At 36.9% G+C, this 15,790-nt stretch overlaps 1 protein-coding gene across 1 annotated transcript in view; it reads left to right on the top strand.

The window, feature by feature from the left end:
- LOC129725176 (LIM/homeobox protein Awh-like) overlaps positions 1-15,790 on the top strand; it is an 86,247-nt gene that overhangs the window by 39,326 nt on the left and 31,131 nt on the right. The window contains exon 2 of the mRNA XM_055680689.1: positions 4,838-5,019. Within this exon, the coding sequence (XP_055536664.1) occupies positions 4,838-5,019 (182 nt within the window). The remainder of the gene's footprint in view (positions 1-4,837; positions 5,020-15,790) is intronic.

Raw genomic sequence — 15,790 nt, 5'->3', positions numbered from 1 at the left:
TAAATTCATCTTAATTTTGACTCATCGTCAGCTTAGCTTAGCTTAGCTTGACTGACTGCACATATCAATGGTTGCACTCCGTGATTGATCCGAATCAGTAAAATTGCACAGTGAATCAACTGAATGGGGTTGGGAGTGACCGACCATTCTCATTGTACAAGTTTTAGTGGCTCAATACTTTAAAGGATCAATAACGACACCGGCCACGTCCTTGCAATCAGGTGGGAAAAGGTAAGGGATGTTAGTGTGACCCTTGCTATTTGGAGACCGTGTTTACCTCTGCATCTCCACAAAGGTCACAGAAAGGAGGTTTTTGTTAGTAGGGAAGGGCTCGTTGGATCAGGATTCACTTTGATATGTGATGCGATCATACATATAACTCCTATCCGTCTATTAAGCTATTTTCGGTTTATTCTATAGTCAGCCGGCTGACTAGAGAAACACAATTAGCTTATTTATATCTGGTACCGGTTTAGACCAAGAGACATTACCAATGCTTTTGGGGACGCGCACAGGTGTGCATGGTTTATTTCAATGAAGCACAAATTGACCGATTTTTACAATATAATGTTATTGGAGCCACGCATATACGACTACACGATGTGAATCTGATTTAAACCAATAAATCACAAGAAGGCCAATCACGAGTATCAGAAACGCAGAAACGCACGTCGATAAACGCGGCCCTTTCAAAGGTATGCGTAGCCATTAGATTATTCAAGATATTCATAAACCTAACGAAACCTACTTTGATTGGCGACACGCTTATATCAAAGCAATTGGTGAACAATCTCCGGCTAAACGGACAGCCCAAGACCGAGTTTATTTCTGAATCTCTACTACCGCGGCGGAAAGAAAGGTTTGTGTTGTCATGCCTTCACGATATTTGACGGAATCGAACACCGCTGCGCGCGGTTCACGCTCATTACGAGAATATCTTTCTTGTCAAACACCGCGATCCTATGTGAATGACGCGCGCGAAAATCATATACAACCCGAAGCATCTAAGTAAACCGACGAACGAGCAGTCTCCGACTAAACGGTCAATGTGAGACATGAATAAATAAGACACATCGGGAAGTCACTACACTCTGAAAACCCTTAGATGTGCTTAGATGAACTAACCCGAACCGAAGACGCGTTATGCACGGCAGCACTATTCCCTTCTACCGACGCAGACGCACAGGGACACGATGTTTCGCACCGGTTCTCCCTTTTAATAAATAAATTATGATACCTACTGAGTTTAGAAACTGGCAAAGTTTCATGCCTCCAAAGCCTAAAAACTAGGAAAAATGCAAATATGCATATCAAACAAAACAAAGTGCTAAGTTTATTAACAAAATGCCAAAACAATCGCAATCAAAATTAAAATTTAGTTGTCGTGGACTATCGTCAGCCCGACCAAAACGGTTACAGTATAATTAAATAAAAATTGCTTATGTGAATTACAATTGCCCAAAAGCTAGGAAAGTCATAGAATAAAAGCATAGAACTAAGTGAAATGTATGTAACCGACCAGTTAGGGCATGGTAGGCGATAGGATCAAATATTTGTCGAGCCCGATATTAAATTTTCAAACTATTTTTAAACTATATTGTAAAACTGCCTATTTTGTCTTGTAAGTGTGTCATGCATTTATAGCTCATTTTTCAAAAGCCAAACTAATCATAAAACGAGCCCAACAAAAATCATCAGATTGGATTTAAGATCGTAGTCTTTTTATTAATCAATTTGCATAGCTGGCAACCCCGGGTCATTGGTCTACACCAAATAAAAACAAAAAAAGATTTTTGTTGCTATGTTTCTAGCCCCCCGTGGTACTGAGAGGAAGAATTATTCATGTACTAGGTTCTCTGCCGACATGAATAAACCACGTACCAGAGACATGAAAACAAGCAGCCAACGTATTATATATGATATATCTTATCACCGAAAACCACTCGAACAACGCCAATTGAACCAAGCAATCGAACGAAGAAAAAAAAACAGCATCAATAACATCAGATTTGCACACACAAGCAAACGAAAGCTATGCAGAGTGTTTAACTGAAAGACTTCGGCTAAACTGCATGTATTAATTATAAGTCTTGTGCGAGTCAACATGTTCAATGATTTATGGCACAATTCGGCATCACTGATTATAGCAAAACAAATTCCAATAAGATTTCGTTCAGTTGGAATATTTTCACATTGTGATAGGAAATGACAAGACGAATATGAGTGTATGTAAACAACATTGAATGGATAAAAAGGAATACTTAGCTTTTGGGCTTTTCAGATGTTCAGCTGGGAATACTATTTCTCAAGATGAGAAACACTTGTGAAATATTTTTTCTTTGGTATAGAACAGTTTATTTTTTTTTTTTGCCAAATACTTCACTGTTAGTTTCTTGCTCTCGCTCGCACACTAATACCTCACACCGTCACCGTTACTGAGGTAACGAAAAAAAGAGTAGAAAACAAGCCGAAAGAAACACATTTTTAAATTCAATTTTCGCTTGTTAAACAGCTTGTTTTGGACGAACTTTACACATTTCACACGCGGCGACCCGAACTAGAGAACTCTACATATATTTAACGATATATTAACACCAAAATCACTGAAAAATCACTAGTTATCGGAACGATTGAAAAGCACGTTGCAGCCGGCCAGTACTGTGCTGCCAGTCATCTTAATTTTGACTCATTGTGTATGAGGCATATTTAAACGCAATATCTGTTTGATATACGTTTGATAGCTTGTAAACTGCAATATGAACGTGAAACTTCACAAAAAAAGAATCTAAAACTATTTCTCGCTATTCCTGGGGCGTCTAGCATGATGTCAGCTATCTATTCTGGATTGAATTACCTTTGTTTCGTCACTTCATAGCATATTATTAAAATATCTTGACATTTTTCAGATGATATTTACAAATACACAACTCTTTATTTGCAAAATCTTCCCCATGCGAAAGGAGTTTTTTCCTACTAAGCCACTTCAAATGAAATTTTAATTGTGTTTGGAACCACCCTAATAAAAAATTAATGAACCACCCTAAAAAAAATCAAATTTACGATACATAATGAACATTAAAATAGTTTACAGCTGGTTTGGTACGAGTTGTGAGTCAGTTTAGAAGCTAGTTCTAAAATATTCCATATTAAGCCTTCAGTTAACCTAAAACGGGTGAGTCCCAAAAGGTCGATTTTCGGCTAAAATTTTTTTTTCGAGATTTAGATACAATCTGTTATTAAAATCATAATAGTGATACATGATAATAATACTTTCAGTAACGCATCGGCATCCTAATATAATCATGTCCAATTGCAATCATTTCCTCTTCCATCATATGAAGCTCGTTGCATGCTCATAAACATACAATCATTGAAAGAGCGTCGTGAATTCGCAATAGTGTCATTCGCAATTGCCACTAATCATTACCGCACAAATTATGCAAAATTCGGAGCCTTGAATCGTATGATGGCCACTTACAATCAATACTGCGAAACCATTGACTTTACAATGTCTCGGAATGAACTTAAACACTGTTTTAGCTCAATACGCAATCGCAACGCTTATTAAAAAAAAAATAGTTTGTAAGTAAACACTGTATTAGAATATTAGAATATTGTATATTGTCTACTTCTGATTGACGAAATGAATAAATAAAAATTCCAAGTATTTCTTCAATTCGAAATTCAATACCAGATGCTATTCGAGAAAATGGGCACATTTGATGGATGGCGAAGTCACAAAACAGAAGCAATAAATTACAAACCGTAAGTTAGCGCCTGGCCTCAGCTGTTCATTTTTTTTAGTTCCTGTAGAGTCCGACACAATTTGCCTTTTAAATATCATGTACCTAAGAGACTTCAATACAATCAAAGGCGGTTGCCTCAAAGTGTGCCACTCGAGCCCTTGATCGCAAATAAACAATGAATACCAAGCAGTGACACCTCGAAAACTCATCCTATTGTTGGGAAATCACCCTCGCAGTTCGAGTGGTAAACGGTTTCGAATAACTGGCAAAAACCCCTCCCATTCCATCTGCGGTTATGCTTTACTAGACACTTTTGACCAAATGAACGAATCATTTATCTCTGGTTAGCCCAAAAGGTGTCCATTGAGTTGAATTGCACAGAAGAGACGGTTCAAACTGGCAAAAAGGTGCACTCAAATGTATTGTTGCTGCTGAAGGTGCACCCCAGGATGCCGCATATACATCATGTTCAAAGGAATTCTTAAATTGATGACTTTTGAGTGATTTTTGATGTGCGGATCTGCAAACCAACACGGTTTGAATATAGGACTTATGGAACGTCGTACAGGCAGCGTGAATTGCTAGTTCAGCTTCTACTCGTAAAAACCTGGTGGTAAACATACTACGACGATTGAATATGGTTTACAAAACAAAGAACATGCCTAAAAATTTTGAAATTAAGTTTTGTAACTCAAAAGGTCACTTTGCTAACGATATGTAGAGAAATAAAACTAATTTGGATTGTTTTGTATATATATTTCAATAGTGTATTTACTTTTTTCGCCACCTTTAAAAAACACTAACTCACGCAAAAAACATTCGGAATCACCGCCACAGGAAAATTCCAGTTATTTCTCCATTCCTCTTCAAAAAAGAGTGTTTGCAGATCGTAATAACGTAACATTACATCATATAACATTTAAAATCAGTGCGCAAACTTGGAAAACTAACCAAAACTGCAAGTGTATTTATTATTTTCTCTATGACTGTATATAGGTAATATAAATAAGAAATATATTCCACTGATTTTATTACGAAATTGTCATGTGGTATAATAACTCTACCACCTTTCTATTTAATTTTTCTTTCAGAAGGAACTTCGCTCCTGTACGGCGTGCGGTGAACCAATCTCTGATAAGTACCTGCTAGACGTTGGTGGCTGCTCCTGGCATTCCGCCTGTCTAAGGTGCTGCATATGCCACACCCCGCTTGATCACCAGCCGTCTTGCTTCCTGAAGAACAGGCGGATTTACTGTAAACCTGACTATGCAAAGTGAGTGAATGTCTTGGACAAAGTGTTTTTTTGCAAAGAATACACAGGCGTAAGAAAAAAACTAACGGACCAGTCCTGTCGTATATAAAGACGCGGAACACTGCATAATCTAATTTAGTTAATTAATTTTGACAAGAAAAATGCGAAGGTGACGAGCGGAAAGTGCGTGCTTTGCAGTCATGATTGGCCAGAACAAGCGCAGTCTGAACTGACCAGGCTGAAGAGCCGAGGGGGAGGAGTCAAAGCGTTGATATCCGGTAATTATGTAAAAATGGAAAATATGCAGCAGCAAACAAGCCCAACAGAGTAGAACTGGGATCAAAAAAATATGGCAGTCCAAATGTATAAATGATCAACACATAAATAACACGTTTTACATGCACAATTAAGCTCAATTAAGCATTCTGCTGGGGTGACTTGATAAACAGCCAACGGATGCACAACTGTTGAATGGCGCGATGAATTTCGTTTTCACTGTTCGGAAAACAAGCAGTGGAGCACAAGTGTTGAAATGCGTCGACCTGTTCTTAAATTATATGCTAATATTTAGATACACTCGTGATGAACAAATTGTAAAGTTTTGGTGATAATCAAATGTAAATCGCAACCTCATTATCACGGTGTGCTTTTTTTCTCAACGAAGTGAAAATTTTTGCTCATTGAATTAAAGCAATAGTTAATTAGGCAGAAAACATAGAGGATTCGCATTTGATTTTGCTTAAAGTCATATTATTAATAACCAAAAAAATGCAGATTTATTGCAATGCGACAATGTTGGTTAAAATTCTACACATTATTTCAATTTCACACCTTGCGGGCTGCTTTCCTGTTATACTATCTGGTTGTGATATGGAGGTCAATTTATGATTCTAGTTCATCATGTGGAAAATGATGCGTTTGGTTAAAATAGTATCTTTGGAAAAAAGTACAGAAAAGTTGCAGTTTCATGCAAAAAATACACTGCCTTTTTTTAAATTAAAAATGCTTTTTTAATTAGTTTCATATTCTTTACACAAAAACTTTTCACGTTGATGTATTGTTATGGAACTTTGCTATATATAATACAAGGTCCTGTAAGTTAATAAAATGTGTATGCATAAGTGCGTTTCACATAGAACATTTAGAAATGCTGGTTTTCTATTCCATCATCATCAGATGCTATCAAAAGTGTTAGTTGATAGATTTTTCGTGTAAAAAAAAACAAATTGCTCGCCACTTTAAAGGAGGAATGCTATTTTTGCAGTTCCAAAAAAAAAACATTTTTTTTGTTTTCTTGAATGGCACTGCAAAACATTATATTTTTTTGCACTCTTGTCATATTCCTCTCGGTGGTTCCGCACAAATCTTCCAAATATTGGTTTCCGAAACAACATTTTTCCAAACAATTTGATAACGAATATTCTAACATTGTTATTGCATTTTCAGTTTGTTTGATTTTTATTATATTTAAGTCGATTCACCATCTATAGAACACGGATGTCAGTTTTTTCATGTTTGTTTCGTGATAATGGGGCTTATTACGGAAGTCACTTCACGGTGAAGTGACAACCGCAATAGGCACGGTGAAAGTGATTCCCATTTGATTTGCACGCGTCTTTTCACCGAGAGATTTTTTCACTTCGTTCTCACCGTGAGGTGACATTCGTAATAAACCACAATAACTTACGAAGGTAAATCTCACCTCTTTTTATTTATTTCATATTTTACCTTACTGTTCATTCTAATGGGAAATCATTATTCGAATTGTATACGGCATTAAAAATATAATTTGGTACAAAGTGTATGCTACAAAATCATAGAAGGTTCCATAGAAAATTGGTTAAAATATATATATTTTTAAGCATGTCATTTCCGATTTTGCTGGAACTTTTCACAGTTATTTCTTTTTGATAATAAGGTTATTTTATGATAGCCGCTGTTCATGTTGGCTCACGACTGCTGTTTCAAAAGGGACTATTCAAAATGGTGACTGATGGATAATTGATGTACAAAAATTCCTATATAGAAAAAACGGCTAGTTTGATTGAAATGATGTCTTCAGCAAAGATGTAGATAATAAAATTTTAATAATTTTTTTTCTATGCCAAGTTTTCTAAATTGTCACAAAATTTTGTATATCTCAAAAAGCACCTTTTTCAAAAATCTTATTTTTTACACATTGAAGATGATAATCTGTCAAAATTTGGGGATGGTAAGATGAAAAAAGAAAAGTTATGAACGTTTGAGTATTTCGACGTTTTCACGCTGAACTTTTTTTTGAGTGTTTTTTTTTCTAGCTACACATTACAATGTTGAAAATTTATCTCTAAAACCATGATACCTGTTTTTGTACAATAATCGATCATTTCATCGATCATTTTTTGCCCTGTTGAATTTAAATATGCGTAACTCACAGACGATACCTGCTATCAGAAGGTTGCAAAATTAAGACGAACACACAAAGTAACCTGTTTGAACAGTACGTATTTATATCAAGTAAATCTAGATTTAGAGAACTGAGAGCCGGGAGATTGAGCAGAGACTAGTTTTGCTATTAAAGTTACGCTTGATGCAGTCCACGCTACTTTTAAAATCAATGCTGATCGATTATTTCACATTTAGGTGAATTATTGTTCAGTTGTTCCTTTTTGATAAAAAGGTTATTTCATGATATCAGTTCTAGATGTAGACTCACGACTGCTGTTTCAAAAGGGCCTATCAAAAATGTGACTGATGAATAAACTATTTATTTCTGCGCCGAACGTCTAATAAAGATTAAAAATATTTCTATTGTCCCAACCATGGCTGCAAATTTTTACTTTCAGCAACAGAAATTGAAAGCTGTGAATATCAATTCCAGCACGAACGAGCTGAAAATGAAATTACTTCCAGCACTGAAGAAATTGCTTCCAATGACATGATTTTCATGGAAAATTGACACGGGTCACACTTAATATCAGTTTCGACTTGAAAAAATGAAATTGCTGCTGTGTCATATTAATTTTGTAGTTTCGAAAATTCGCAGCTCTGGTTTAAACTGCTTGTTTGATAGGTCTAGTGTCTTCGGAAAAGTTGTTGATAATATTTTAATCTTCTAAAATAGTAGGAGGGTGGTATCAAAGACACGACCGCATGACGACAATGCAATTTTATTCGCTGAGACATTAGAGGGCTTTGAACAATAATTAATATAAATAAAATATATGGATTAAAACCTTATTTATGTTGGCATCTCCACTTCGCAGATATTCGAATTAGAAGAGCATTTGTTTGTAGCTTGTAATGACAAGACGAAGATTTGAATTAGTGAATTCGGAAGATTCTCCCTTTCTCAGTAGACAGCAAATACGAACCTCAAAGAAATAGTTATCGGTTTCCGTTATACTCTACTATTTTTTTTGGAAATAAATATTTAAATTCAGTCCGCAAATATATATTTCGACTGTGACTTACAGTCTTCCTCAGTGCTTATGTGGACTGGTAAAGAGCAAAGCGTAAATCCTGTTTTTTATTTGTAGTAGGTAAAAGTGGAAATTTAGCACTCTTAAATGGAGTTAGGTAGGGGATTTTACGGTCAACTGTTTACCGTACCATGTCTGGGGTTTTTGGGGAGCAGATTGAATAGCCATGAGGGGTGATTACCTGCGTCTTTGTTGAGAAGCGTGCATGAGTGTTGTTTATAAATTTCTAAACTTTCAGCTACGTCTAATTTCCATAAATTATTAACGGGGCGGAGGAGGTGAATGTTATCCGAAGTTAGTGGATGTTCCTCGTTTAAAATATGTTCAGCCACTTTTGATTTGAAAAGGTGTGGTGGGGCATTTTTTGAAACTTTACTTGCTTTTGTCACTTCTGCGAAATGTTCTTCGAAACGTATCCCTAGGTTACGTTTAGTTTGTCCAATGTAAACCATGTCACAGTGACTGCATGCAATTTTATAAATTCCAGCTTTGTTCAGGGTATCAATAGGGTCTTTGGTAGACCCCAATTTTGTTTTGAGTTGGGTATTTCTACTAGTGTAGACAATATCCATCCCAAATTCCCTAAATTTTGAACGAAGTGGGCGTGTCAAGTTAACGTCATATTCAACGGCTACCCTTTTCAGATCTTCTGTTATTGGGGTGAGTGTTGTAAAAGATTTTCGAATTTGAGCACGCTTCTTTTTATCAACAATGGCTTGAATGATACTTTCATTGCAGCCATTAAGCTTAGCAATTTCGAAAATATATTCCAGTTCCTTTTGCTTGGCTACTTCACTTAGAGGTAAAGTTTCCATGCGGTGGATCATATGATGAAAGGATGCCATTTTATGCTGGAAGGGATGGTTTGAAGTGTTAGGTATTACCCGTTTTGTATTCGTGGGTTTCCGATAAATTTCAAATTCCAAGTCCGTAGACTTTCTGACTACAACGATGCCAAGAAAGGGAGTCTGTTGTTAAGTTCTTTTTCAATTGTGAAGTTTATATTTTTATGGGTGTTATTAAGGGATATGAAAAAAGTTTGAAGATCCGCCCTTTTCAAAATACAAAAAATATCATCTACAAACCTCCACCATCGAATCGGTAAGATGTTCCTCTTCTTTAATATACTTTCGATATTTGCCATGAAGAGCTCACATAGAAAGGGAGAAAGAGGATTCCCCATTGGTGCCCCTTTAGTCTGTTTGTAAAATTTACCACGAAATGTGAAGTAGTTTTCTTTCATGCAAAGGCGTGAAAGTTTCAACAAACTGTCAACTTTCTTTTTCCAAGTATTACCAGAATATTGGGAAAGGAGCCAGTCCTCTAAAAGGTTTAAGGTTTCATTCACTGGAACGCTAGGAAATAACGCCGTAACGTCAAATGAACCATTATCTCATCAGATTGGATGTTACCCGAGGATCTTAAATTTTCCACGAAATCTCCGGTGCTCTTTACTGATCGACTTGGAAATTTCTTGGGCATGGCTTGAAATTCTTTTACCAGCCATTTATCCAATTTTTCTGTGGGAGCCCCTACCGCTGAGATAATTTCTCTCATTTCATTTCCAGGTTTGTGAATTTTGGGGAGACCCTTTATTCTTGGAAGAACTGGATTTGAAACACGAAGATTTTGTAACGCATTACCCAAAACGGGTTTGCATTCTTCGAAATATATATTTGCGGACTGAATTTCAATATTTATTTCCAAAAAAATTAGTAGAGTATAACGGAAACCGATAACTATTTTTTGATTTCTCAATCACTCTGCTAAGACGCTCGGTATAGATTTTCTCAATTTGAAATACGAACCTGTTTGGTATTTGAGACCAAAACGATTCACTGCACCGGTCGCTGTAGAAGAATGAACACCAAGATATGCATCGGCTGTGCTTGGGAAGAGAGGTAGTGATTGGCTGCTCGGTATGATTGTCTAAATCGATGTTATTTACCAATTTTTCAATAGTGTATCTCAAACAATAGGTTGTTTTTTTACATAAATTAAACCTTTGTTTGTTTAAGGAGTAAATGTAGTAATGGAGATAGAAAATTAAATTAACTGAAAATATGATTGTAGAAACTACGAAAAATATAGTTCAGCAGATTCGAGCCCAATCTCAGGTCAGATGTGTTTCCGTTACACCACCGCAGAACGTTAAAGACGTAGTTCTAGATTCAAGTTTTGTATCGCTTACATTGTTACTTTTCTTTTTTCGACTCTAAGCAAAGTCATGCTATTTTTAATTTTTGTTTTCCAAGGAAAATTTAACCGTAAAATCTTTTTGATCGATTGATGCCAGGACCTCGTTAAGGCGACATCCATAAATTCCGTAACGCAAAAAACCCGATTTTTGGACCCCCACCCCCCCATATGTAACGAAACGTGACGTCAACATCTACCCCCACATGAAAATTACGTAACGCTGCAGAAGGATTTCCTTGATAAAAATGCTCGTTTTTGGAGAGTCTCTCCAGAGATTTTTCGTTACGTAACGCTGAACTTATCTCCCCCCCACCCCTGTGTAACAAATCGTAACGCTCAAGGATACACCCCCCCCCCCCCTATGAGCGTTACGTTATTTATGAATACCGCCTAACCTGATTATAAATGACTGAGCGCGCTCAAGCGCTCAAAACCTGACCATTTTTCCTAGTTTTTCCTGGTTTTCAAATTCAGGTACCTAACTTCCAGATAGACGTAGTCCTACGTTAAAAAACATACATTGTAAAACAAATTCGGAATAAAATTTGTTCAAAATCCAAGAAAACCGATCAGCATTAATTTCAAATTAGCGTGGACTGTCTCAGGCGCAGGACTAATAGCGAAACCTGTATCTGTTCAATTTCTCAGCTTCCGTTTATCTAAACCTGGATTAACTTGATATAAACACGTTGGTTACCTTGGTACAATTGGTTACCTTGTGTGTTCGTCTTAATTCTACAGCCTTTTGAAAACAGGGTTTGTCGGCGAGTTACGCATATTCAATTTCAACAGGGTCAGCATTAAAATGACCGATTATGGTAGAAAAATAGGACGTTGGATTGGTATCAAGCTCTTAGTGATAATTTTTAACATTGTAATGTGCAGCTAGAAAAAACATTCAAAAAAAGTTCAGAGTGAAAATGTCAAAACACTTAAACCGCAGACAAACAGACGTGCCTCTTCGAAAAAAAATCCTGAAAAATCTTCGTCCTTATTCGAATCGTTACACTCATGCGCCACCATGTGGCTTCATTGCCTACTAACTTAGTTTTGTTAAACGGTTTTTGTCTTTGCTAATGGGTGCGCACGCTTGGTTAAATCAACACCAGCGGCATTACTGACGGTTTTTGTCTTTGATAATGAATGTGCACGCTTGCTTATAGCGACACTAGCAGCATTACTGCCCACTAAGCAAAATTTCGAAATAATCGTTCTTTTTCTGGTCGATGAAATCGTCTTCGAGTGGCCCGTCTGTTTGTCTGTGCTCAAACGTTAATAACTTTTTTGTTTTTCATTTTACCATCACCAAGTTTTGACAGATAGTAGTACATATTATCATCTTCATTTTGTGAAAAAAAATTGAAAATCGTGTGTAAAAATTTGAATTAAAATACCTTAAAACACTAACGACATCTGTCTTGTGGCACCCCAGTTACACAGCATAAATGTTGCCATATCGATATCATATCGATAACAGTGCTTGGTTTGCAGTTCCGCTTGCAGTTACGTTTGCAGTTACCACTTACGTATAAAATGACGGTTTCAAGTTTTACACATCCTTTGAAAATAAGATGAACGTCTGTTCTCTGTGGTAAAACCATGAATATTCGGTACTTTGAATTTGGCAATTTAACTTAAACTTAGATAACCGTCAAATTCTAAAATCAACGTGCGAAAGACGCCTACAAAAACCAGAAAATTCGTAAAAAGTGATCATCTGTGTACTTTATTGAAAGTAAAAGCAAAATTGCTTTTGTTTCGCTTTATTTTAACAAAACCCTCCAGAATGAAAACAATTTTGTGAATTTTCAACAACTTGTTGTAAATTGCACTCGAAAGCAAATATTTCTAATTACTTCGGTGAGCAAAAAATTCAATTATATATGCAGGGTGGCTGAAACCTAGAAAAATCTGGAAAATCAGGGATTTCATTTTTTCGATTAGGGAATATCAGGGAGCACTGGAAAAAATCAGGGAAATTTTTTTAACCCAGACGCGAGTATTTGTTAACCCGCTCTTAGGCGTTATAACGGACTTGTTCCAGCATAAAAGGTTAATGCTGGCCATTTACTGTTTGGTTTCATATCGTAATCTACGTTGCACTTTTTCGTACTGAATACGGAAAAATATCAAGGAAATTATTGTTATGTTTCAGGAAATATCAAAGAAAATCAATTTAATTTAATTCTCTAACCGTATTAAACTGTTTCATGGTTCAAAATTTCAAGTATAATAGTTAAACTTTGATCAAAGTTCAAATGTCAGGTGGTACCATATGGCATCACCCGCGGGGAATGGATTAGAGTAGTGAGGGGCAAAAGTACGCACGGGGTAAAAGTACGCATTGGCCTTTTCGAAGCATACGAGCAAAATAAACTGGCAACATTGTATGAATTTGCAGTGTTGTAACAACAGTTAATCACACATGTAAACACATAAGATTTCGTTTAAATGGGGCAAAGCTATAGGGAAAGTTGTGTTTTGAGCTGTTTTGGTTCAATTTTCTTAGTTTTGGGAACTATGATTGACCTATTCGGAAACTACAGAAACTCGGAAACAACAGAGCCCAAAAAACTTTTGTATATGTAATTGTGGTTTGTAGGATGAATTTGTTTTGCCGGAAATATTTTGATGTTTGTCATAAAACTCAAACCAGTTTGAAAACTCATTGTGGGGCAAAAGTACACATAAACCGCGGGGCAAAAGTACGCACTAAGTGCCATAAACCGTTATGAAAAAATGTGTTTAATAACGATATTTTCGTACAGAAATTACTCAAAAATTACTAGTGATATGTGGATGTGCTCCGAAACTGTGGAATATTATGGTTTTATGAGTTTTTAAATAGAATCTTACAACCATTTTAATAGTTTTGTTGATATGCCTTCAGAATGGTCCTTCCGGAATAGATACACGCAAAGTTTTTCCGTATTACATAATTTAACAAATCTGTTACTCAAAAATCAATAAAGTTCATCTCCAGTTAAGTAACAACACATACTGTCACATATTTAGCACGTGTTACGGGAGTTCGTGTATCTAATGTCGTTTTCGTTTTTGCGGTGTAGCTACCCCGCGGAATACACTTTGTCCTATCACTGTTTTTTTTACATTTTCCGGACTATCCCGGACTATCCATTTTCTGTCCCGGACAGTCCGCGCAAGAAACAGAGTGCAGTTTTGAATGGCACCAACACATTCACATGTATGTGTCAAAATAAAAAAAAATGTGTCAAAATCGGTTTGCTTTGATTATCGTTCTTCGCGTGTCGAACATCAGGTTGAATTTTATTTATTTTATTTTGTTATTTGTAATTTTTCAGTAAATTGGCAAACTTTTCGTACAGTAGCACAAACGCGATAAAAGACAATGGCGATAATGACCAAAACAAAAGTGACAGCTGCCTCTGGTATTACGCACACCATTGCAACTGCTCGGCAAGTGTTTTTTTTTTTCAGCTGCAAAGCGTAGTCCGGGACGGGATAGTCCTGCCGTAAAAACGAATTCGACATAATAATGGACGTTTCAACCACATGCAAAATTTTCTCTGTCGAAAAATTCTCCCTTTCCATCTCCAGTCAAGAAACAACACCGTCGCATATGTTGTACATACGCTACGAGGGCGACTCTGCCTGCCGCAGGTTAATGTACAGCACTACTTAGAGCTGTACATTAACTCACTAAGACAAACCGTCATCGCAATTCAAGCCGTTCCTTCTATCTCCAATTCATCCGGTGTGCGTGTATTAGTTGTTGTACGGAATCAGGGTACGTTAATGACAAGGTATTCTGGACTGCCCAGTGCATTAGTATGTAGTGCGAATGTGACGTGTTAGCTTTGCAACTAGTATGGAGTCGTATACAAAATATGTCTAAATTGATTTATTTTCGTTCTATTTTGGCTTAATGTTCGTATATGTTCATTGTAGTGTAAAGACATTCTATCTTGGCTTTCTTTTCAATTAAAATTTAAAGTCAATTAGGGTGTCTGGATGAGTTTTGGTAAATTTTATCAAAGTCTCGGTAACACATTTTTTAGGAATATGGTGAAGTATTTATTTGAAACCAATTATTCGAAGCGGTGCTGACTTGTATTGGGTGGGAGAGATTATCTTTTGATCAAATAAACAGTTTCACGAATAATTACAGCAAAAATTTCTTCATTTTCTTTTGTTTGCTGGAAAGTGGAAATGCAGCTGGTTTTGCCAATCGTTTTACGCTTGCTTTAAGGGATTTTTTTTCTTTGAGGTGTCTATTTAACATATTGATTCGGATGTAAGTTTTTTTTTATTCTCGCTTATTTTCCGTCGGTCTAGTTCCGCCACTGTTGTGGCCAATCACCGACGCCCAGGGAGGCGACTCCACACCCAGGACCCCAACTCACGACCCATTTATTAACGGACCGGCGCCAACGGTTTTACTTCCTCATGCGATGGAAGGCGTGATCCCAGAGATTTTTCGCCTCAGAAAATCTCCCGGTGTCGACTAGGATTGAATCTAGACCAGTTGGGTTGGTTGTGAGTGGATCACGCCACCTCACAACCATCGACACCTATGTCGGCGGTGGGATTCGAACCAAGGCGTCAAGCGTGGTTGGCGGAGACGTTACCAACCACACTAGGCCCCCGTTTGATGTAAGTTCGGTGTCGTAAATAATGTTGAATAAGTTTGACTGGAATTTCGGGATATTTTTGCTTTAGGCATTCGCCTAAATCCCTACAAGCATTTGAGCGCTCTGAGATGGCTGCGCCATGGAACTTTTTGAAGCAAGATTCTAAAGCCTTAGCTTCTTCCATCCATAAACCGGAGGGCTTAGTCAATCCACCAAGCGACAGATGTTGAACGTAGGATTCAGGAAAGGCGTAATCGTGATCCAATAGAGACTCGGTTTCTGGAAGAACGTAAGTGAAGTTTCCTAAATAAGGAAACTCTTCCTTATATTTCCGGACCATAGCCCCTATGAGGTACTCAAATCCGTCTGTTTCGGTTTCAAAATACAAGTCTTCTTTAGAACTTTGCTCAAGTAGATCATCAATATCGGCACTATGCATTGATGTTTGCCGCGCTATGCCGTGTTGAGGTTTAGAGTCTTTTCCAAGGTTACGAAGTACCTCTATAATGACAAATTTTT

This window comes from Wyeomyia smithii, chromosome 2, assembly GCF_029784165.1.
Source record: "Wyeomyia smithii strain HCP4-BCI-WySm-NY-G18 chromosome 2, ASM2978416v1, whole genome shotgun sequence".
Taxonomy (NCBI): domain Eukaryota; kingdom Metazoa; phylum Arthropoda; class Insecta; order Diptera; family Culicidae; genus Wyeomyia; species Wyeomyia smithii.
Note: the sequence above shows the minus strand (reverse complement) of the source record. Positions and strands in the feature narration are given on the sequence as shown.